This window comes from Medicago truncatula, chromosome 3 (genome assembly GCF_003473485.1).
Source record: "Medicago truncatula cultivar Jemalong A17 chromosome 3, MtrunA17r5.0-ANR, whole genome shotgun sequence".
NCBI lineage: Eukaryota > Viridiplantae > Streptophyta > Magnoliopsida > Fabales > Fabaceae > Medicago > Medicago truncatula.
This window is the reverse complement of record NC_053044.1, coordinates 33,889,093-33,911,586: the sequence shown is the minus strand read 5'-3', so window position 1 is coordinate 33,911,586 and position 22,494 is coordinate 33,889,093. Positions and strand designations below refer to the sequence as shown.

At 33.2% G+C, this 22,494-nt stretch overlaps 5 protein-coding genes across 7 annotated transcripts; all 5 read right to left on the bottom strand.

Annotated features, from left to right (window-relative positions):
* Nucleotides 1-1,486: 1,486 nt before the first annotated feature.
* On the bottom strand, nucleotides 1,487-5,353 carry LOC25489296 (receptor-like cytoplasmic kinase 176). Of its 2 annotated transcripts, XM_013605211.3 has the most exons (7): nucleotides 5,127-5,352; nucleotides 4,577-4,638; nucleotides 4,010-4,335; nucleotides 3,560-3,695; nucleotides 3,292-3,434; nucleotides 3,078-3,201; nucleotides 1,487-2,262 (listed from the first exon to the last, which is right to left on the bottom strand). In XM_013605211.3, the coding sequence occupies exons 3-7, from the start codon at nucleotides 4,151-4,153 to the stop codon at nucleotides 1,826-1,828; spliced, it is 984 nt and encodes a 327-aa protein (XP_013460665.1). In that variant the 5' UTR covers nucleotides 4,154-4,335; nucleotides 4,577-4,638; nucleotides 5,127-5,352; the 3' UTR covers nucleotides 1,487-1,825. The 2 variants fall into 2 exon arrangements, with proteins under 2 accessions (XP_013460665.1, XP_013460666.1); XM_013605212.3 differs by lacking the exon at nucleotides 4,577-4,638 and having other exon boundaries at nucleotides 5,127-5,353.
* A 1,862-nt stretch (nucleotides 5,354-7,215) lies between these two features.
* On the bottom strand, nucleotides 7,216-8,472 carry LOC112420331 (uncharacterized). Its single transcript, XM_024779190.2, has 2 exons — nucleotides 7,399-8,472; nucleotides 7,216-7,227 (listed from the first exon to the last, which is right to left on the bottom strand). Exons 1-2 carry the CDS (start codon nucleotides 8,371-8,373, stop codon nucleotides 7,216-7,218), a joined length of 987 nt encoding a protein of 328 aa, XP_024634958.2. The 5' UTR covers nucleotides 8,374-8,472.
* Nucleotides 8,473-9,033: 561 nt separating this feature from the next.
* On the bottom strand, nucleotides 9,034-9,948 carry LOC25489295 (glutathione S-transferase T3). Its single transcript, XM_039832061.1, has one exon. The coding sequence runs from the start codon at nucleotides 9,946-9,948 to the stop codon at nucleotides 9,034-9,036; it is 915 nt and encodes a 304-aa protein (XP_039687995.1).
* A 2,790-nt stretch (nucleotides 9,949-12,738) lies between these two features.
* On the bottom strand, nucleotides 12,739-17,828 carry LOC25489293 (receptor-like cytoplasmic kinase 176). Of its 2 annotated transcripts, XR_003010328.2 has the most exons (7): nucleotides 17,581-17,828; nucleotides 17,013-17,338; nucleotides 16,733-16,868; nucleotides 16,460-16,602; nucleotides 16,250-16,373; nucleotides 14,086-15,870; nucleotides 13,837-13,965 (listed from the first exon to the last, which is right to left on the bottom strand). XR_003010328.2 is itself a non-coding variant. In XM_024779186.2 (6 exons), exons 1-6 carry the CDS (start codon nucleotides 17,636-17,638, stop codon nucleotides 13,044-13,046), a joined length of 1,113 nt encoding a protein of 370 aa, XP_024634954.1. In that variant the 5' UTR covers nucleotides 17,639-17,827; the 3' UTR covers nucleotides 12,739-13,043. The 2 variants fall into 2 exon arrangements, 1 of the variants encoding a protein (XP_024634954.1); XM_024779186.2 differs by lacking the exons at nucleotides 13,837-13,965; nucleotides 14,086-15,870 and adding an exon at nucleotides 12,739-13,381 and having other exon boundaries at nucleotides 17,013-17,326; nucleotides 17,581-17,827.
* Nucleotides 17,829-19,526: 1,698 nt separating this feature from the next.
* Nucleotides 19,527-21,614, bottom strand: LOC25489292 (receptor-like cytoplasmic kinase 176). The gene is made up of 6 exons (XM_013605203.3): nucleotides 21,318-21,614; nucleotides 20,833-21,143; nucleotides 20,596-20,731; nucleotides 20,299-20,441; nucleotides 20,085-20,205; nucleotides 19,527-19,981 (listed from the first exon to the last, which is right to left on the bottom strand). The coding sequence occupies exons 1-6, from the start codon at nucleotides 21,367-21,369 to the stop codon at nucleotides 19,683-19,685; spliced, it is 1,062 nt and encodes a 353-aa protein (XP_013460657.1). The 5' UTR covers nucleotides 21,370-21,614; the 3' UTR covers nucleotides 19,527-19,682.
* Nucleotides 21,615-22,494: the final 880 nt, after the last annotated feature.

Genomic DNA, 22,494 nt, shown 5'->3' with positions numbered 1-22,494 from the left:
GGCGGTAGGCTGTTGTGTCCTCATCGTTCTAGACTTCATGAAAATACTTTGGAGGCGCTTATGTGTGCACAAAGTTGGTTGAAACAAGAAAAGAAAGGTAACCGGTGTATATTTATATACTTATTTAATGAAATTGTATTTTGTCTAACTATCAATTTTATTTTTTATTCTAGCTTCAATTGGGATAATTGGGCCAAAACAATATCTACATGTGAAAGAAAAACGTTTGCATTCTTTTCAAGAGCCTGATTCTGAAGATGAGATAAACAATTATAGCAAATTTAATGGCAACTTATTATTAAGACTTTATAATTTTTAACATAAAATAGAACTACACTTTTTTTATGGGAATTGTATTTTTTTTCCTCAGGAAATGGAGAAGAACATGAGCTAAGGAGTCACAAGTTCATGACTATATTTTGTTTGAAATTTATTCTATTATGCACTTATTTTCATACAGACTTTGAATGCTTTTTATTTGATTTTTCATATAAACTTTGAATGCTTTTGATTTGGCAAAATACTATTATTTGCAAAATTTTAAGTATTGATTTAAATTCAGTTATGTTTCTTTTCTTTTTTATTGTTTTTTGTATTAAAGTGCGGGTAATGAGCGCGAGTACATGCATTTAAATGCCCGCATGGGGACGGACAGTAAAATTGTTGCCCACAAGGATATGGGTTCAGGTATGAGCATTTTTTACAAACGCGAGTATGGGGACAGGCATTATAGTACCCTGTCCATTGAGGGCCCATTGCCATCCCTACTAGCAGTGACCAAAAACAATTTTTTTTTTACAGAGACTAAAACTAAAACAAGACATATTTGCAGGGACTAAAACCATATTTTAGCCGAGTATTATTTATAGTTTTATTTAACCATAAATCCTACTCAAGTAACTAATATCATTAATTAGTTGAATAAAATTCGAAGTTAAATAAACTAACAGCCTCAAGAAGCTGATATTTTATAACCAAAGTTCCGGTCTACTCCATTTACAGTTATCGATGTGGGACAACTGGCTTAGTAATTCTCCTCCATATCCTGATTGTTATGGAATCAGCCATAAGCATTTTGGCAACAATACTTAAAGGATCATCATAAGCCTTACCAAGAAGGTTACTAAGATCATCAAGCTTCAAGCTCCAAAAACCAATAATGAATACAAGAAAGAGTGCAATTGGCACATCCATAAGACTAGCTTCGAGTGTTGGAGGTTTAAGGATGTTCAAATATCATTGTTGTTTAAAAAGCGACACCTCCATAATACTATTGAAGTCACTTTAAGATATGGAAATTCTCTGTAAAAGTCAAAAGAAAATTTGCGATTGGTTTAGTGCAAGTACGTATACATACGTTACAAAGACACATTTTTGTATAAATTACACATAAATTTATGATGTTGCATTTACGGTGTATGTTTGGATTGAGAAAGGATTTGCTTGAGTCATGATGCAAAATCATAGTAAGGCAAAAGCTACATTATAAATTTCAAACAAAAGCATTATGAAGTGCTAACGAGTGATCCACTACTAATCCAAATATGCACTTAACTCACCATCCATACATATGCATTTTCTCTAGCACTCACTTTCATATTCACAAAATGATAGAGTTTAATGAGAAAGAAATGTTGGAATGTGAAAAGAAAAATTTCTGTCACTAACATTTTAGCGTTAAAATCTGTACAGCAAGTCAACAACTAGACATGCCATTGGATAATATGGATGATGAATATAGGAATCACCCTATCTCTGTATATATATTCTTTAAAATAATGTATACTGTCTGAAGTATGTGTCATATGTTCAAAAATTTCTTCTTCTACTGATGGAGAGGAGAAGCAGCAGATGAACTCATATTAGAATTACCTTCTCCGCTTAAAGATTCATCGACGCTTTTTCCATGTTGTTTTGAACCACTGCTGCTTGAGCTATGACCATTTGTTTTGTCATTGGAATCCTGAAGTTGTTCCAACGATCTCACCACCTCGTCAATGTTTGGTCTATATTTTTGTTCTGCCGACAGACATCGAATTGCAACATGAGCTACTTTAATTGCTTCACGCGATGAGTATTGGCCTTCTATACGAGCATCCATAACTTGAGAAATCTTACGTTTGCTCATGAGTAATGGCTTGGCCCATGCAACTAAATCATGCTCTCCAGACGGTCGGTTTTTATCCAATACACGCTTGCCTGACATAATTTCTAGGAGAACAACCCCGAAACTGTAGACATCGCTCTTTTTAGTTAGGTGACCTTCACAAAAAAGATAACAAAAAAAAAAAGGTTAGGAATGAAATTGTAGTTTTTTTTCCCCATTCTGTTGTTGTAAGATGTAATAATCACTACTGACTATAGACCTTACTAAAGCGAGGACTAGCAGCACATAGTAGTTGGGGAGGGGAAGTGAAATCATGTAGTGAATACATGGTTCTGTGGTGAAGAAAATCGATTTCAAATGAATGGATTGTGGTAAAAAAAAAATGAGTTGAGTGTATAATGATTTGTTTGTAGCATTCACGAAAAATTGATTTTTATTAATTCAAGTTGGAATGGTTTAGATGATTGAGTGTGTATGTATTTGACATTTTTAATAAATTTGAGAATTGATTTTATTTCATCACAAAGCTAGAAATCTAAGCTTTTTGGAAAAATTGACTTTGGGACTGGATCAATATAGGGGACCAAACGCCAAGCATAACTAATTTGTGGTCAAACCATGTTTTACGACTTCTGTGTCTGGCCGTGAATTCAAACATTGGCATACTAAAAGTGGAGGGTTTTTGTCAGCATTGCTTGTTGAATTTGAATTAAAATGTAGACAGCATCTGAGTCTAAATACAATAAAGTAAACTGTAATTTCCATTAGAGGAAGCTGGATGTATGTCGGAAGAATTAAATGTCAATTCGAACGAGTAGATACTATCTTTTTCCTAGCTGTTTCAACATAATGCAAATAATATATTGGTCATAAATTGTTCAGGAAATATATAACTTCCAGGTCCAAATTTCTCATCCACTATCATATGATGAAATATATTAGTAGTAATGCAAAAATAATTTGATGATACCTGTGGCCAAATACTCAGGCGCTGCATAGCCTGGGGTGCCCATTATCCTTGTAGAGACATGACTCTTACCACCTTCTGGTCCATCTTTTGCCATCCCAAAATCTGAGAGCTTTGCATTATAGTTCTGTTTGTTAACAAAACGGAATGTTACAAAGCAAGTCTAATTAGTAATCTGTCTAGCTCTTAGCTAGTAAGATCAACGTAATCCACTTACAGAATCAATCAAGATGTTAGAAGTTTTGAAGTCTCGATATATCACTTCGACTTCATCACTGTGAAGAAATGCAAGACCCTTAGCAGAATCAAGAGCTATCTTCATTCGGATTTTCCAAGAGAGTGGCTGAAAGTAAGAAGCTCCTGATCCATAAACATTAGGTAGAGATGAGATTTTCAGGGATTTAATATAGTAACTAGTAAACGATATCAACTAATAAAAAAACTTGAAAAAAAGACTAATTGAAGGATGAAAGTTAATAACATACTTCTAAACAAATGATTATCCAAACTTCCCTTGGTCACAAATTCATATACCAAAATCCGGTAGTCATCCTCTAAGCAGTAACCTATCAGTTTCACTAGATTTGGATGATGCAGCTGTCCAAGGTAATTGATTTCTGTCTATGAAATACAAGGTTCATGTTAGAATAACAACCCTGGTTACAAAGAAAACACGAGATTTGATCATTGAGTTTGGCCAATTGTGCCAACGTCTCTAACTACATGGTGGATATAGTGATTTTCTATTATTCAAGCTTAAAGTTACAGATTACAACATGTGTTTAAATACTAAAAAAACAAGTGTCCTAAACTAATTTGATATTTTCATAACTTCAAATGCAATGAAATTCTCAATTACTATAACATTAATTCTAGGAAAGTTAATAACATACTTCTAAAAAAGAACTAATTTTTGAGCCTAAAATGAGACTCACCAACCATTCACTATGTCCCTGACTGCTTTCTTGGTTAAGCCTCTTGACAGCAATAACAAAACCAGTACCTGGTTTAGTAGGAGCTAGTGTGTGCTCATCGATCCAACCCTTAAATACACAACCAAATCCACCTTCGCCAATCATACTATCTGGACGAAAGTTCCTTGTCGCGGCTCTTACCTCATTGATAGTGAAACACTTCAAATAGTTTGATTGCAATATCTCACCCTCGGTCCTAGAGCTTAGAAGCACAGATGAAGAAGAGGCCCTTCTACTTAAACCACTCGAAACATCCTCCTCTCTCCCAACAACCTTTGAATTCAAACCTGTTTATCTCAGAACACAAATTAACTTCTTAGGCCTTATTCTGGCAGTAGTTTTTCTAGGAATAATTTTAATAACATTAATTCCATAATTTAAGTCATACTGTTCTGATTCACGCTGACAATTTTTTATGGAAAATAGAGGCCAAGTGCCAACACAGTAGAAGAAAAGAAGGTACAATAACAATCATGCAACTATGCAATGCATTGTATCTCAAAGTGCAAGAAAAGGAAAACTTCTTACATTCTCTTGAAGAATTTTTTCTGTATTATTGATTTTTCCCTCACTCTTTCTCTACCTTTCACCTATAAAACCAACTGTTATAAGATCACGATCGTCGAGTTCAAGAACTGTATGAATTAAATCGTTCAAACTCATTATCATTGTACCCTAAATTTCTTTTAACACATATTTTAATCCACACACCACTTCATGGCTGAATCTACCTAAACTAGATGCAAAATTTATTCTTAGAAATTTCAAGTATAAAAAGTATGATTGAATTAGAGATAGATGGAATATTTTCATAGCTAGAGGAGATCTATGATCACCCCTTAATAATTTCTAAACAAAATTTCCTCACTCAAACCAATAGACACAACATAACTCATCACATAGTATTCATTAGATAATAAATATACAGAAAGTATAGAGAATCCTACAACTATTTTAATTTCCTTAATTATATAACAAGGAACATAATATATTAGATCATTCAGAACTGAAATCCAAACAATCAAAATTGAGCTGAGATAACAAGTAAAAAAGTTGAAAAATAAAATAAGAATAGTACCATTATGTGTAGGACTCTCAGCTTTGACCTTTGCACTAAAGCAGCAACCCATCATCATAGAACACAGAATTGTTAGATCCTTTCTTGTCTATTGTTAATTTTCAGTGCAACCAAAAGAGAGTAACTAGTAACTACAAGTAGAATTTTTCAATTTTTGATAAGGGAAATTTGCATAACTGCATAAGCAAAGAGCTTGAAAGAGAAGAAAAACAAATATACACGTGTGAGAACAATGATTTTTTCCACACATAAAAGGTGGTTAGGTGCCACCCAAGGGCATAATTGTCAATTCAAGCGACCATTGTTTGTCAAGTCAACACTATGTAATACATAAATAGGTGTTGAAAAGTATTTGTGTGTTTGAATGGGGTCATATGTCTGATCGGGTTCTTTGTTAGACCGTCGAGAAGAAGGATAAAATGAGAACAGGTTTTGTTATGGCTGCTACTTTAATTGATTGTTTTAAGATCAAGTTGAAAAAAGGAGATGTGGGTACAACAAAAACAATAGTTGTAGTTAAATATGTAGTATTTTGTCTCTTGTGTCTTAGACTTTGTTTTGGAGTCAAGAGGAAAGAGAAGAGGAGGAAGGATAATTTAATATTTATGGTCAATATATTTTTAATTTTAGTTGTTTTATTTTTGAACATTAAACAAATTTTTATTAATAAACAACAATAAATACAAGAGTTTTTCTATTCATACCCTATATATTTCTGGTTACATCCAGTTTTTTAAAAAAGTTTTTGATAATACCAAAATTGTCCTTTTATACAAAAAAATTTAAAATCTTGATTTCATTCATTGTCACACTAAAATTTCACTCTCTTTCACCCACCTACGATCAAACAATCCTGATGTTCAATTAATCTCTATGGAAGATTAAAAAGTGAATCAAAACATCTTTCATTCATACTCGATTGCATATAAATAAGTGAATTTTTTCTTTTTTTTTCAATAACGTTGGTTTCAATTTTGTTCTTCTTGTTCAACTGTACTGTACGACAGTTTCAGTTTTACATTGTTGAGGTTAACTTAAATTCAGTTTAAGTAGGTTCATGTAAACTTAGTTTACATAACCTACTTAAACTGATATTACGTATAATCATTGAACAAAGTTGAACTTTTAGATGTACACTTAAACTCAGTTTACATGACCTACTTAAACTGAGTTTAAGTATGTATACTTAAACTAAGTTTACATGAGCTACTTAAATTAAGTTTACATGATCTACTTAAACTGAGTTTAAGTATGTACACTTAAACTTAGTTTACATGACCTACTTAAAATAAGTTTACATGTACATACTTAAACTGAGATTACGTAGAATCATTGAACAAGGTTGAACTTCTAAATGTACACTTAAACTCGGTTTACATTAACTACTTAAACTGAGTTTAAGTATGTACACTTAAATTTAGTTTACATGATCTACTGAAACTAAGTTTACATGACTTACTTAAACTGAAGAAGAATTTTAGGGTGTAACCAAGAAAAAAGGAAGATGCTTTTTGAAAATTAAATTTTATAGAAGGATAATTCTGTCATTTTGGAGTGCAGCCATGATTAAACAGGGTGTAATTAGAAAAACTCTAAATACAGATGATTTTAACCCACCAATAAAATAAAGTATAAGTACTATTCAATTCATCCAAAATAACCTAGTGAAGTGGCCACTCTATTGAGACATGAGTGGAGTGTGTGGATATGGACCGTCCTCCCTCCCTCCCCCTCTCTCTCTAAGACCATTTACAATGGTAAAATACATTCAATAACCTTCAACACCCACTTTTTCAATTCCCAACACTCCACATCATTTTCTCTCTCTTAATTCAACACCCATTCAATTTTTACCTCTCCAATGGTTTTTTATTCAACACCCTACCCCACCACCTTTTATTTCTTATTCTTATTTAATTTTATATTTTTGTTTTTATAATTATATAAAATTACAATTATCGATTATAATTAAATTAAAATGAAGAAACACTTAACAATTTTTTTTTTTTGTAAAAACAAAATTTATTTAAATAATTTATTTTTATTTTCTTAACATAAATAAAATGCAATACAACAAACTAAGTACGGGTCACACAAATAGCTTAAAATGCAAGACAACAAACAAGCACACAACACACAAGTAATTTACTTAGTTCGATACAAATCATCTTCAATCGTGAAACATTCCAAACTTTGTCTATATGTGCTTCACTAGATCTGCTTGCAATTCGTGATGAACATTTGGATCACGCAACTCGGATCTAGCACGCACATGATTTGCAAAAGTGGGTAACACCTCGGTCGAGTATGGTTGTGCTGTACTAGATCCACTTCCCTCGGATTGCTCAAAATCGGTCCAACGTTGAGCATATGTATCTCGTTCATCCTCAACAATCATATTATGCAATATGATGCATGACCTCATGATGATACCCAAATCGGCTATGTCCCACAAGCGAGCTGGTTCACGGATGATTTTAAATCGAGCTTGAAGCACTCCAAAAGCACGTTCGATGTCCTTCCGACAGCTCTCCTGATGTTTTGCGAATAACTTATCAGGTTCACTTTGAGGAAGTCTAATTGATTTGACGAAAGTTGGATAAGAAGGGTAGATACCATCAGCTAGATAGTATGCCATATTATAGGGACGTTGATTCACAAAGAAATTCACCCGTGGAGCCTTTCCCTGTTCCACATCATCAAACACCGGTGACCGGTCTAGAACATTGATATCGTTCAACGTTCCTGGACATCCAAAAAAGGCATGCCAGATCCATAGATCATGAGATGCAACTGCTTCAAGAATAACTGTGGTGGTTCCCTTATCCCCCCTGGTGAATTGACCTTCCCATGCTTTAGGACAATTTTTCCACTCCCAGTGCATGCAGTCAATACTCCCGATCATCCCTGGGAACCCCCGCATTTCACTAACATGTAGTATTCTTTGAAGGTCATCTTGGTTTGGTGCTCTCAGGTACACTTCCTCATACAATCGTATGATTCCTTTACAGAATCTACGTAAGCACTCCAATGCTGTAGTACCTCCTATTTTGATGTATTCATCGACCGCATCTGCTGCCACGCCATATGCTAACATTCGCATTGCTGTGGTACATTTTGCTAACGGTGATATACCTTCTTTGTTGGCGGCATCAACTCGCTGGGTGAAGTAGTTATCAGTAATTGAAAGGTCTCCAACGATTCGAAGGAAAACATGCTTTTGCATCCGGTACCGACGACGAAACATTGCATCGTCATATGTAGGCTCATTGGCAAAGTAGTCGTCAATGAGTCTTTGGTTTGCCGCTGCATGATCTCTATTTAAATATTTTCTACTACGAGATCCACTACCTTCCTCTAATTCTTTTCGACGCTGAATAAATCGGTTGACGATATAAGTGTCTTCAATATCACGTTTTTGTTTGTAGGCTTCGATATCAAAAGGATCCATTGATAGTCTTTGGTGATATTGGAAATAGATAGGAATGAGATTTGTGATATTGGAAATAGATAGGAATGAGATTTGTGATATTGGAAGTAGACATGAGTCCCTATATATAAGTACATTGTGTGGTGGACACTGACGGATTCGAAATAAGTTATTGTATTGTATTAAAGCAAACACTGATAATTATTAAAGCAAACACTACGGACTAGACAACACTCTGATAATTATTAAAGCAAACAGTGACGAGTAGACAACACTCTGATAATTATTAAAGCAAACACTACGGACTAGACAACACTCTGATAATTATTAAAGCAAACAGTGACGAGTAGACAACACTCTGTTAATTATTAAAGCAAACACTACGGACTAGACAACACTGACAAATATTAAAGCAAACAGTCGGGACTAGACAACACTGATAATGTTGACTGAATACAAACAAATATTTGATTAAAATTAATTTTCAAACAGCTCACGCTCCAACTTCCCCAACAGCTCATTCTTCCGGTCATCGAGATGCTCTTCGTCCCTTAACTTTAGATACATTTTCATTTTTTTAGCTTGAGTCTTTTCTTGCAGCAACTTGTTTTTCTGTTGTTTCACCAAAGTTAACTCTTTCAATTGTTCAATCTCTTGCTCTTTTAATTCTTTGAATTGAACCCATTCCTTTTCCACCTTCTCCAATGTCTCGCCCTTGCTTTTCTTCTTACCTTTTTTTTTAGCTGCATCCCTACCCATTGGACGAGCACTAGATCCTACAGAGTCCTCGTAAGATCTCTTAGATCCACTACTTCCTGAGTCAACATTTCCTCCCACTTGACTACCATACCGTGGTTGATCTCGGAGAGCGCGCCATTCTTCCATTAAAGTAAATTGAACATTCTTCCCACATCCATATAATTCTTGAGCTTTTTTGAAAACATCATCTTCCGACCAACCGCTTCCTTGCATACGCTTAGCGCTATCATAAGCACCAACCCATTTATTTATTAATTTGTTCATATAATTAAAACGGTTTCGGCATGCAACTACATCGCGCGGAGAATCGAATGAGCAATGCTCGTTACAATACTCAGCAATTTTACCCCAATATGATTCACTTGTCTGGTTTCTTCCGACAACACTGCATGTTCCATATTTTATCCACCCACTAATTAACACCAAATTTTGTTCAGTGTTCCATGATGGTTGTTGGTTTCTCTTGCTCTTTGGAGTTGTATCCTCTGGAGTTGGACCAACTTCATTATCTCGTGTCATTCCACCACGATTTATTTGTGATGAAAATTCAGGATATTCACCAACACTCTGAAAATTTTCATTCACCATTGGCATATAACCATTAAATGGGGGTGTTTGAGATGAATATCCCATCATAGATCTAAAATATGGATTAAAGTTGTTTGGAACAAAGGATGGGTGATTGAAATTTGAGGCAAAACCAAAATTAGACATGTTTTGAGGATTTTGGTTGGGGAATTGATTTGGGTTTTGAGGATGTTGGTTGAGGAATTGATTTGGGTTTTGAGGATATTGGTTGGGAAATTGATTTGGGTTTTGAGGATGTGAGTTGGGAAATTGATTTTGGTAGCTAAAAGGGTAATCAGAAGAATTTTGGGTGTTGGATTGATTGTTAGTGGGATCCATTTCACTAATTAAAGACTAAAACTTCAAAAGAAATGCTAATAATAAGATTAAGAGAGTGAAAATTATGGTTTTTTTTTCTGTGTCCAAATCAAATGATCCAAGTCTCTATTTATAGAGAAAAAAAAATCACGAATTTTGGTGAAAAAAAAAATTAAAAAAAATTATTTGCAATGAAATAATTGAGTCCAAAGTATTAAGAAGATAAAAATCCAAGCCAGCCAACCAGAAAGCGACGCGTGGCAGCATCTATCCAAAACAGTTTCTCTCTCCGCGTCCCTCTGTCACAGACGCGCCTTGTCGGCGCGTGTAACGCACGCGCCAAAAAAAGCCCAATCCGAGCGCGCCACGTGGCTTCCGGCGTCAGGATTCAACCTATTGAATGTATTCATCATCTCTTTCCTCCAGCTCACTTTCAACACCCCCCTCTCCAATGGTTTGCTTGTTGAATATGGCTTTCAACACCCTCATTGTAGTTGGTCTAAGGACTCTATTTTCTCTCTTCTCGTTTATTTGTTTATATGTTGGTCATTAACCTAATAAAAGTTCTAAATTGTGAAAAGTAATTTAACATATTTCTAATTGTAAATAGATCAATAAAATTTTATATTGATATTTAACATTTTTTTGACGTAAATAATCTTATCACACAATAAAGTCTTCATCTAGTAGTCATGAATATTACACATGACATGGTGAGTATGTTTGAATATTAAAGTTTAAGACATTCTCCAACATGTTTTTTATATGCACCACTTATTAATCAAGCCTTGAGGTAAATAGTTAAGAAATTCAAACATCTATCAATTGATTAAAAGTGAGACATTCAAAAGTATCAAATAAATCTTAAGAGGATGAATTCAAGAGATATTGTCGTTTCTTATTCTTATCACTATTATATATGATATCTAAGACCGACCATGGGGAGGTGCAAACAGGTCTATAGAGTCGGGCCTCCCCAATTTTGGGGCCTAAAATATATATTAATACATAATGCACTGAAAATACTAATATATACGCATAGCATTGTATCATTGATACTACTGAAGGCGTGTCCCAGCGGTAATGCACAGTGGAGTTGAGTCTGGTGGCAAATGTTCATATTTTTTTAATTGTATTTTTTTCCCAGCATGATAGGGTCCTTTTGGGCCTAGTTTGAATAGATTTGAGGTCTATATGTCCATAATACTCCCACTTCTCCTTCTAATTTAGTTCAATTACATATTTACAAATAAAAGAATGATCTTTGTCGTATAAAATCACAAAGTTCTAACAACAAACATTATAATTATATTTTTAAAAAATAAAATAAAAATAACATTGTAGTTTTTTTCTCTCTTGTAAAAAAGTTTCATTTTTTTTAGGGGTCTATTTTTACTGAGAGAGCCGGGCCTCCAATTTTACAGGAACGGCCCGATGATATCCTTAATTCATGGAACTGAAGAATCTTGAATTCACCGATCATAAGATGATACTATGTCTATGATTTATGTTATAGTTGTGATGTGCAATATATTCGTGCATCTAGAGCCTCTTTTGGTTATTATTATTTAAGGAATCTTTAAATTTCATACACTGCCATACCAATCCCAGTATCCCACAACGCTATATTATAACTATTCAACTCATATTTTACTCCAATGATCTGAAAAATATGCAACTCTAACCCACACTTTTTGTCAAAAAAGAGCAACACTTATCACTTTCATATTTATATGAACCAATCTTTTATTTCAATGCTACCAAATAATAATTAAGCTACTTTAAAAAAAATTGATGCAACCTACTTTGCCACCTTAAGTTCTTCCAATTTTGAGTAGAAAAAATAACGAACAAATCCTTTCTCCCATTAAACCTTCTTAGATACTTCCATTGAAGTTGCTATTATGACATTTCATTTATTTCTTCACTTAAAGATACATTTGGCTCTTTTTCAATGTTGTTCTAAACCACTAATGCTTGATATATGACCCTTTATACTTTGATGGTTGTTTGATGTTGAGATTAAGAGCTCTCCACACCACTAATTGGGTCATTAGAATTCTGAAGTGGTTCCAATGATCTCACAATCTTTTCTATACATAAGTTTGTATAAGCAACGCATTGAAATTATAGAGAAGAAAAGCAAATGTGAACGTGTAAAACTAAAAACAATTATTTTTGTCCTGGCTGCTATTTTAATTGATTGTTTTATGATCAAGTTGAAAGAAAGAGAAGAGCCACAACAAAACCATAGTAGTTAAATATGTATTTTGCCTTTATGAAAATAATAAACTAATTATGTGTGCTTTTAACTAATCTTTCATAGAAGGTCGATAAGAAATTATTATTTCTTTGACTCGGATGGATACTTTTTTTTATAAGCATTTTTTTTTTTATAAATTGGATAACTCAATTAGTTCGAGTTAAAGAATAAGGAGTTGAAGATTATGGTTTAAACTTGGACGAAGGAGAAAACCCAATCTAACAACTAATCACTAACGTTTGCTATTAAAAGAATTTGATCATGACATGGTATACTATGATTAAGATTTATATTATTAACATGATGTGCATTATATTATGACAATATAACATTTCATTTAGTTCTTACACATAGGAAGCACCAGCTCTGTATATATTCTTTAAAACAATGTATATTGTTTGAGGTATGTGAAGTATGCCAAAAATTTCATCTTCTACTTATAACGAGAGAGACACATGAAAACAAATTAGAATTACATTCTCCACTTATAGATTCACAGATTCTTTTTCCATGTTGTTTGAAACCATTGCTGCTTTAGAAATGAGATAATGACCATTTGTTTTGATGGTTGATTATGAGATTAAGAGCTCCGTACTCCACCTACTGTGTCATCGGAATGCTGAAGTTGCTCCAGTGATCTCACAATCTCTTGTATTTTTGGTCTATATTCTGGTTTTTCAGACAGACATTGAATTATAATATGAGCTAATTTCATTGCATCACGCGATGAGTATTCACCTTCTATACGAACATCCATAACTTGAGAGATTTTATGTTTGTTGTTGAGTAATGGCTTGGCCCATTCAACCAAATTTTGTTCCTGAAGCGGCATGTTTTTATCCACTGCACGTTTGCCTGACATAATTTCCAGGAGAACAACCCCAAAATTGTATACATCATTCTCCTTGGTTAGGTAATCTTCACAAAAATGACAATGAGAAAAAGGTTAGGAGTAAAATTGTAGGTATTATGCTTTATTTTGTTGTTGGTCGATGCAATAATGGTTTCCTTAATTACTACTTGTTTTAGTGAAGAACAACAGCACAAACTGAGTAGTTGGGAATGGGAAGTGGATGGTTAAGCTATTTGAATTTGAGTTAAAATATAGAAAACATCTAAACTCTAAATACAATAAAAAAATAGTTGTAATATCATAATACATACACCATATGCGACATTATATATGTTTCTAAATGTCGCTCTTACTTATATTTCACAAACACAAACAATTTTTTGAAGGAATCGTATTTAACATCAGATTATAATTTCTCATAAAGAAAAGTGTAATTGCAAATATTAGGGACAGATGAGAAAAAACATGATATAAAAAAGATAATAGTAGAAGCTGTAACCAATGATTAACAACATACTTCTAAACAAATGATTATCCAAACTTCCCTCGGCCAAAAATTCGTACACAAAAATTCGGTAGCTATCCTCTAATCAGTAACCAATCAGTTTCACGAGATTAGGATGATGCAGCTGCCCAAGATAATTGATTTCTGCCTAAAATATAAGGTTTAATTAGTCTCATCAGAATTCTCATCTGTCATAATCTATTTAATTTGCTAAAGAAAATAAGTTTCATAAACTTCAAAATGAAATAATAAAATGACACTCACCAACCATTCATTCTGTCCCAGTTGGCTGCTTTCTTTGATAAACATCTTAACAGCAACAACATAACCAGTACCTTGTTTAGTAGGAGCTAGCGTGTGCTCATCGATCCACCCCTTAAAGACACTACCAAACCCACGTTCATCCACTTGACCGCTTGGATGAAAGTACGTCGTAGCAGTTTTTAGCTCATTGAATGTGAAACACTTCAAATTGTTGCATTGTAATATCTCACCCTCAGTCTTTGAAGTTAGAAGCACAGATGAAGAGGATGCCTTGTTGCTTAAACCACTCAAAACATCCTCTTCCCTTCCAACAACCTTTGAATTCAACCATATCATAATAGAAAAATGAACTAACTTTTATGCCATATTCTGCCAACTATTTTTCTACCAATAGTGTCAATACCATTAATCTTTTTGGTGTATTAAAAAAAAAGAACTTTGAGCAATTTGAGATCAAAATCATTTTATTTAAAAAAAAAAGCTCAGATACAAGCTAAACAAGAATTCCACCAAAAGACGAATTGTTCGGATCTGAGTTTGATTCCTAGGGTTAACACAAAAAAAATACCTGCTAAACTAAATATTTCTCAAGTTTTATTTTAGGGTAAATATTTCGAAAATTAAAAAATAGAAGGGGGGAAAATAGAATAACATTAATGATACCATTATGTGTAGGACTCTCAACTTTGACCCTTCCTCTAAAGCAGCAAGCCATGAACATAAAACTAATTCAAGAACAAAGAACTCTTGGATTGGACCTCTTCTTGTCTCTTGTTAATTTTCAGTGTCCTGGCTGCTGCTCTAATCGGTTTTTTTTATGATCAAGTTGAAAGAAAGAATAGAGCCACAACAAAACCATAGTAGTTAAATATGTATTTTACCTTTATTATAAAATAATAAACTAATTATGTGTGTTTTTAATTAATCTTTCATAGAAGATAGATAAGAAATTATTATTTCTTTGACTCAGACGGATAAGAAATTATGGCCACGCTATTTTTTTGTTAAATACAGGACTAAAAACAAACAAATATCGTATAAAAATTAAGCTGGAGGTGCGTCGTTTGAACTTAATCATGTTATTATTTTTAGTTTGAATATATTTTTCAGGATTGTATCTCAATTGGTTAAAGTTAAGGGATAAAATATTGGAGGTCATGGTTTAAACTTGGATAAATGAGAAAAAAAAAACCTAACAACTAATTATTAATATTTGTCATTAAAAAAATTTAAATGCATTTTTACCCCTGTTTTGAATTAAATAGTTAAATTTTAAGATTGAATAATTAGATTATTAAACTAGTGAAACTTTATGCTTTTTTAAACTATATGTCATAAAAAAAAGTCGTTTGAAAGTTGAAACACATAACGTGAACTTTTACAAGAAAGCAGAGACTAAAATTGATATTAGAGTGTTTAGAGGACCAATAATTAAAGAAATTTTTTGAAAGAACTAAAACGGAAACTTTTTGGACTTTTTTCTCTTTTGTTCTCAAGTTACTATTTTCTTTCTTGCACAAAAGAATAAACATGGATTTTTTTTAAGACCTAAATACTTTTTTGGTTCCCTTAACTTTAAAACTTATCAATTTGATCCTACTTGGGTCTTGTTAACAAAACTTGTGAGCTAATTTCATTGCTTCACTCGATGAGTATTGTCCTTCTATACGATCCAAAAATTACGATCCAAAAATGGCCTGTTGTTATCTAATGCATGTTTGCCTGACATAATTTCCAAGAGAACAACCCCAAAATTGTATAAATCACTCTCTTTAGTTAGGTGACCTTCACAAAAAAAGGCAATGGGAAAAAGATTAGAAGTAAAATTGTAAGTTTTATGTTATATTTTGTTGTTGATAAGATGTAATAATCATTAATTCCTTCATTACTATAGACCAAAATATATTGAAGAACAGCGGCACAGACTGACTAGTTGGGAATGGGAAGTGTATGGTTTTCGTTAAGCTAAGCCCTTTGAATTTGAGTTAAAAGAAAACATCTAAACTCTAAACACAATAAAGTGTTGCGTTATTTGAATATCAAAATACATACATCACATTATGCAGAGGGGTCATATCAGAGGACATTATATTTAACATCAAATTAAAACTTCTCATAAAGAAAACTGCAACTGCCAATATTGACTTAAAAAAGATTTAGGTACCTGTGTCTATATACTCAGGTGTCGCGTTAATTTGAGGGCCCATATCCACCACATCGTAGTCGGGCATATTACTATCTGATCTAACTTTTAAAAACCCAAGAAATAATAGTTTTGCATTGTAGTTCTGTCATTCACATAAACAAATTTACAAACTTGATTAACTAATTAACGATCCATCTCTAAGCTTGTAAAATCAATGAATCCACTTACTGAACCAATCAAGATTTTCGAAGTTTTGAAGTCTCCATGTATCTTTCCCACTTTATCACTGTGTAGAAATGCAAGACCCTTGGCAGCATCAAGAGCTATCTTCATACGAATTTTCCAAGTGAGTGGTAGAAAGTTAGAAAAGCCTGCTCCATAAACATTAGAGAGATATGAGATTTTCAGTGGTGTAAGATACTAACTTGTAAATGAAGTCAACAAATAAAAACTCATTATATAAAAAAGACAATTATAAAAGGAGGTTAATTAACAACATACTTCTAAACAAATGATTATCCAAATTTCCTTTGGTCACAAATTCATATACTAAAATCCGATAGGAACCCTCTAAGCAGTAACCAATCAGTTTCACGAGATTAGGATGACGCAGCTGCCCAAGGTAATTGATTTTTGCCTGAAGTACAAGGTTTAATTATTCTCATCATAGTCAAAATCAAAATTCTCATTTGTCACCATCTATTTAATTTTCCACAAAAAACAAGGTTCATAAACTAATTTGATATTTCCGAACTTCAAAATAAAAGTAAGCGACACTCACCAACCATTCACTATGTTCCTGGTTGCTTTCATTGTTAAACATCATCACAGCAACAACAAAACCAGTACCTGGTTTCGTAGGAGCTTGCATGTGCTCATCGATCCACCCCTTGAATACCCTACCAAATCCACGTTCATCGAGTTCACCACTTGGATGAAAGTTTCTTGTCGCAGTTTTTACCTCATTGAATGTGAAACACTTCAAATTGTTGGATTGTAATATCTCACCCTCAGTCCTTGAAGTTAGCAGAACAGTTGAAGAGGATACCTTGTTGCTCAAACCACCCGAAACAACCTCTTCTCTTCCAACAACCTCTGAATTCAAACCAGTCCATGTCATAATAGAAACATGAACTAACTTTTATGCAATATTCTGGCAACTATTTTTCTACCAATATTTTCAATACAATTAAAAAAAATTGGTCTTTTGGTGTATTAAAAAAAAGATCTTTAAGAAAATTGAGCTCAAAACTCGTTTGTTAAAAAAAAAATAGAGCTCAGATACCAACTGAACAAATTAAGAAAGTTAACAAATAAAAAAGGGGAAAATAGAATAACATTAGCCATACCATTATGTGTAGGATTTTCAACTTTGACCCTTGCACTAAAGCAGCAAGCCATGAACATAAAACTAATTCAAGAACAAAGAACTTTTGGATTGTCTCTCAATGCAACCAGAAGAGCAGCTACAAGTATACTAGACTTTTTCAATTTGACACAAATAAGTCTGTATAAGTAATGCCTTGAAATTAAAGAGAATAAAAAATTGTGAAAGTGTGAAAACAACAAGTTTTCCACAAACGAAAAGTTAGGATATGACAACGCAACTGTTGTTGTGTGAAGAAGTCATGTTATGTGTTCTTTTTTTTAAAGTACTTTGTTAGACTGTGGAGAAGGATAAAACAAGAACATGTTTGTCTTGACAGCTACTTTTAAAATATATGCAAAAGACCTTTTTATTTTATTTTATTTTCTTGACTAAAAAGACTTTCTTACTTAATACGTTTGTCTTTTGAATTTCACTCATTTTGATATTACAATTATGTGTTTTTTTCCTTCTATAATTTGGATAAAGGGGTATTAAAATAAGGATCTTGCTAATAAATGTCTTAATGACATTGTTTAATGAACTCACAAAAAAAAATTGTCTTGAAAATACAAGTTAAAAACATGTAAAAAGTCATATCTATATAATTTCCAATTAAAAATTACTACTTTTGGATACTTTAAACAATGCCTAGAGGACACTTGTTTGTATTTTCTTTAAAATAATTCCAACATTAAGTTGAAGGAGGTTGTTTATGTGATGTAGTTAAAGTCATATCTGTTTGGATAAGGAGATTGGCGGTTTAGGGGCAAGGAGAATGAGGGAGTTTAATATGGTTGGATAAATGGTATTGGAGGTAGGTGGCAGACGAAGGGTCTTTGGTTTAGACTCTTGGCTGCTAGATATGGCCTAGTGGGGGATCGAGTACCTTTATTTTGGTAGGTGGGTTGATGATGTCCCTCTTTGAGTTAGATTTCGTTGTTTGTTTGATTTATCAGAAAAGAAATTGTTAACTGTGGCGCAAATGTTTGATTTGGGGTGGAACGAGGGAGGGGAGGCGTGGAAGTGGAGAAGGAGATTATGGGTGTGGGAGGAGATGTTAGATAAGTGTGAGACTTTATTGCTGACCATTGTGCTGCAGGTTGATATTGACGATGTGTAGACGTGGTTCCTTGATCCAACAGTGGGGTATATGGTTAGAGGGGCATACCGCACCCTCACATGTTGGACGCCCTCCCATAATTTTGATATGGTCTTCGCAGATCTCCTATGGAGGAAGGAAGTTCCTCTGAAGGTTTCAGTTTTTGCTTGGTGACTTTTTCGGAATAGATTGCCAACTAAGGAGAATTTATTTCGAAGAGGGATTATTCCACATGAGGCTCAGTTGTGTGTTAGTGGTTGTGGGTTGCAAGGAATCAAATGTTCGTTTGTTCTTGACATGCAGCCTATTTGGTCATATTTGACAACTTGTTCATTTAGCGGATCCATCAACCATTGTGGATCATTTTCTCTAGTTTGGTACCTCTTCAAGTCATGTAAAATCAAGGTGTTCTTTCATGTTTTTGATCTGGGTTTGCAAGTTCTTGGGTGATTTGGAAGCAAATAAATGTTAGGCTTTTCCGAGGCAAAGAAAACTCCCCTTTTTAGCTTTTGGAGAATATTAAATTTCTTTCCTTTTAGTGGTTTAAAGCTAAATTTGTTGTTTTTCATTATAAGTTTCATGATTGGTGCCAGAACCCTTTTTCATGTTTGGATGTTCGGCTAATTGCTGGTATTAATATATTTCATTTTGATCTCTTAAAAAAAACATTGTGGTTGATTCTTTCACTCACTTTGGTATTGTTAAAATAATAATGCTAAGTATCACGAAATTTTTTGTGCCGACAAAATCACGATGTATTGAAATAACAGAGTGACAAATAAATGTTGGAATGGAAGAAATAAACTTTTGTTACGAACATTAAAGCATACGAAGCCAAAGTTATAAATGTATTTATTCAAAAATTAAAATAATTTCAATTTCCACAAAGTAGAGAATCTGATGAATACTTATTAGGAGTGTTTTCTCCATTTAAACATATATTGAAATTGTATCATGTTCTGAACCATTGTATCATTAGAATCCTAAAGTTTTTCTAATGATCTCACCACATCATCAATGTTTGGTCGATTTTTCGAATTACAAGACAGACATTGAATTGCAATACGAGCCACCTCCATTGCTTCATGCGGCGAGTATTGACCTTCTATACAGGAATCCATGACTTGATAGATCTTTTCTTTGTTGATAAGTAATGGCCGCGCCCACACAACTAAATCATTTTCCCATCGTGGCCTGTTATAATCCAATGCACGTTTTCCCGACATAATTTCCAGGAGAACAACCCCAAAACCGTATACATCACTCTTTTTGGTCAAGTGACCTTCACAAAAAAGACAATTCGAAAAGATGTTAGGAATAAAATTGTAGGTTTTTTTTTGGTAAGTTGTAATAATCATGATATTGGCTTGAAAAGATTGCGATACCTATAAGTTTATACTCAGGTGCGTCGTAAGGCCCTTGTATATATACCATATCTGGGTCTATCATATCTATTTCTGGTATATCTTTTGCCAACCCAAAATTATATAGTTTTGCATTGTGGTTCTGTCATTGACATAAAGGAATTTATAAACCTTGTGAAACTAGCAAACTCTCCATCTCTAAGCTTGTTAGTGTAAAATCAACTAATCAACTTACAGAATCAATCAAGATTTTAGAAGTTTTCAAGTTTCCATGTATCACATTCACTTCATCACTGTGAAGAAATGCAAGACCCTTAGCAACATCAAGAGCTATCTTCATTCGGATTTTCCATGTGAGTGGCTGAAAGTTAGAAGCCCCTGCTCCATTAACATTTAGGTTTGTAGAGATGAGATTTTGATGGGTTTAATATGCTAACTCAAATCAAGTCAACAAATGAAAAACAAGAAAAACACCTCAAAAAAATAAAATGAAAAAAGAGACAATAATAGAAGGAGGAAAATTAATACATACTTTTAAACAAAAGATTATCTAAACTTCCCTTGGTAAGAAATTCATATACCAAAATCCAGCATTCATCCTCTATGCAATAACCAATCAATTTCACAAGATTAGGATGATGCAGCTGTCCCAGATAATTGATTTCCGTCTAAAGTACAAGATTAATTAGTCACTCTCAGTAAATATCTAAATTTTCATAAACTAATTTGTTATTTTCCTAACTTCAAACAGAAATTAAATGACACTTACCAACCATTCACTATGTCCCTGATTGCTTTTATCGTTGAGCCTCTTCACAGAAACGGCAAAACCAGTACCTTGTTTAGTCGGGGCTAGTGTGTGCTCATCGATCCAACCCTTAAATACACAACCAAATCCACCTTTGCCAATCATACTATCTGGATGAAAGTTCCTTGTTGCGGCTCTTACCTCGTTGATAGTGAAACACGTCAAATTGTTGGATCGCAATACCTCATCCTCAGTCCTAGAAGTTAGAGGCACAAATGAAGAGGCTGCTTTGTAGCTTAAACCACTCGAAACTTCCTCTTCTCTCCCAACAACTATCAAATTCAAACCTGTCCATGTCAGAATATATAGAAACAAGAACTAACATCTGGTAACAATTGTTCTACCTGGTACAATAGCATTATTAATATTGCAATATCCTGTAATACAAACTACTTCAAGCAAGTTAAAAAATAAAAAAGGGGAATATAGAATAACATTAATGATACCATTATGTTTAGAAGTCTCAACTTTGACCCTAAAGCAGCAAGCCATGAACATAGAAGTAATTCAAGAACAAAGAACTCTTGGATTGGACCCCTTCTTGTCTCTTTTTAATTTTCAGTGCAACAAAGTAATAGATTTTTACCAATTTGAAAAACATAAGTTTGCATTAGCAAGGCCTTGAAATTATAGAGAAGAAAAGCAAATGTGAACGTGTGAAAACAAATATTTTTGTCCTGGCTGCTACTTTAATTGGTTGTTTTATGATCAACTTGAAAGAAAGAGAAGAGCCACAACAAGACCATAGTAGTTAAATATGTATTTTGCCTTTATGAAAATAATAAACATTTTATAAGCATAGAAGATCGATAAAAAATTATTATTTCATTGACTTAGATAAACATTTTATAAAAACCATGCCACTTCGTGTAAGAAAAACTTTGCAGCTTCAACAAGATGTTGATACATGGTTGGTAAACGCTGATATAGAAGACTAACAAAATCTAACTTAATGACAAAATGTCTATAACGCCTTCTTGTCTCTAATGCAGCCAGAAGAGCAGCTACAAATACAATAACATATTTGTCTTCACAGCTACTTTTAAAATATATATTGCGAAAAAGACTTTTTTATTTTATTGAATTTCTCATGATGGTATATAAATTTAAAATACTACAATAGTAAATAATTTCATTCATTTTGATGTTAAAATTTATGTGTTTTTTTTTCTTCTATAATTTGGATAAGAAGGGATACTAAAATAAGGATCTTATTAACAAGTGTCCTAACGACATTGTATAAGAAATCCATAAAAAGAAAATTTGTCTTGAAACTACAAGTTAGACACATGTAAAAGTCATAATTATACAATTTCTAATGTAAAAGTTATTACTTTTGGATGCTTCAAACAACGCCTAAAGACACTTGCATTTTCCTTAAAATAATTCCAATATTAAGTTGGAGGAGGTTGTTTATATTATGTAGTCCTGTAATTGGTTTGGACGAGGTTAATCGTTTTAGAGTTTTAAGGTTTATGGTACATTCTTTTGTTACTAGTTTTTTATTTTAGTGAAAAATTTAAGTGTACCTCTGATTCCATATAGATATAGTTTAACTAGTGATCCATTCATCTAATATGCTTTTTGTTCTATAACATTGTGATAGAATCTATCAAGCCAAAT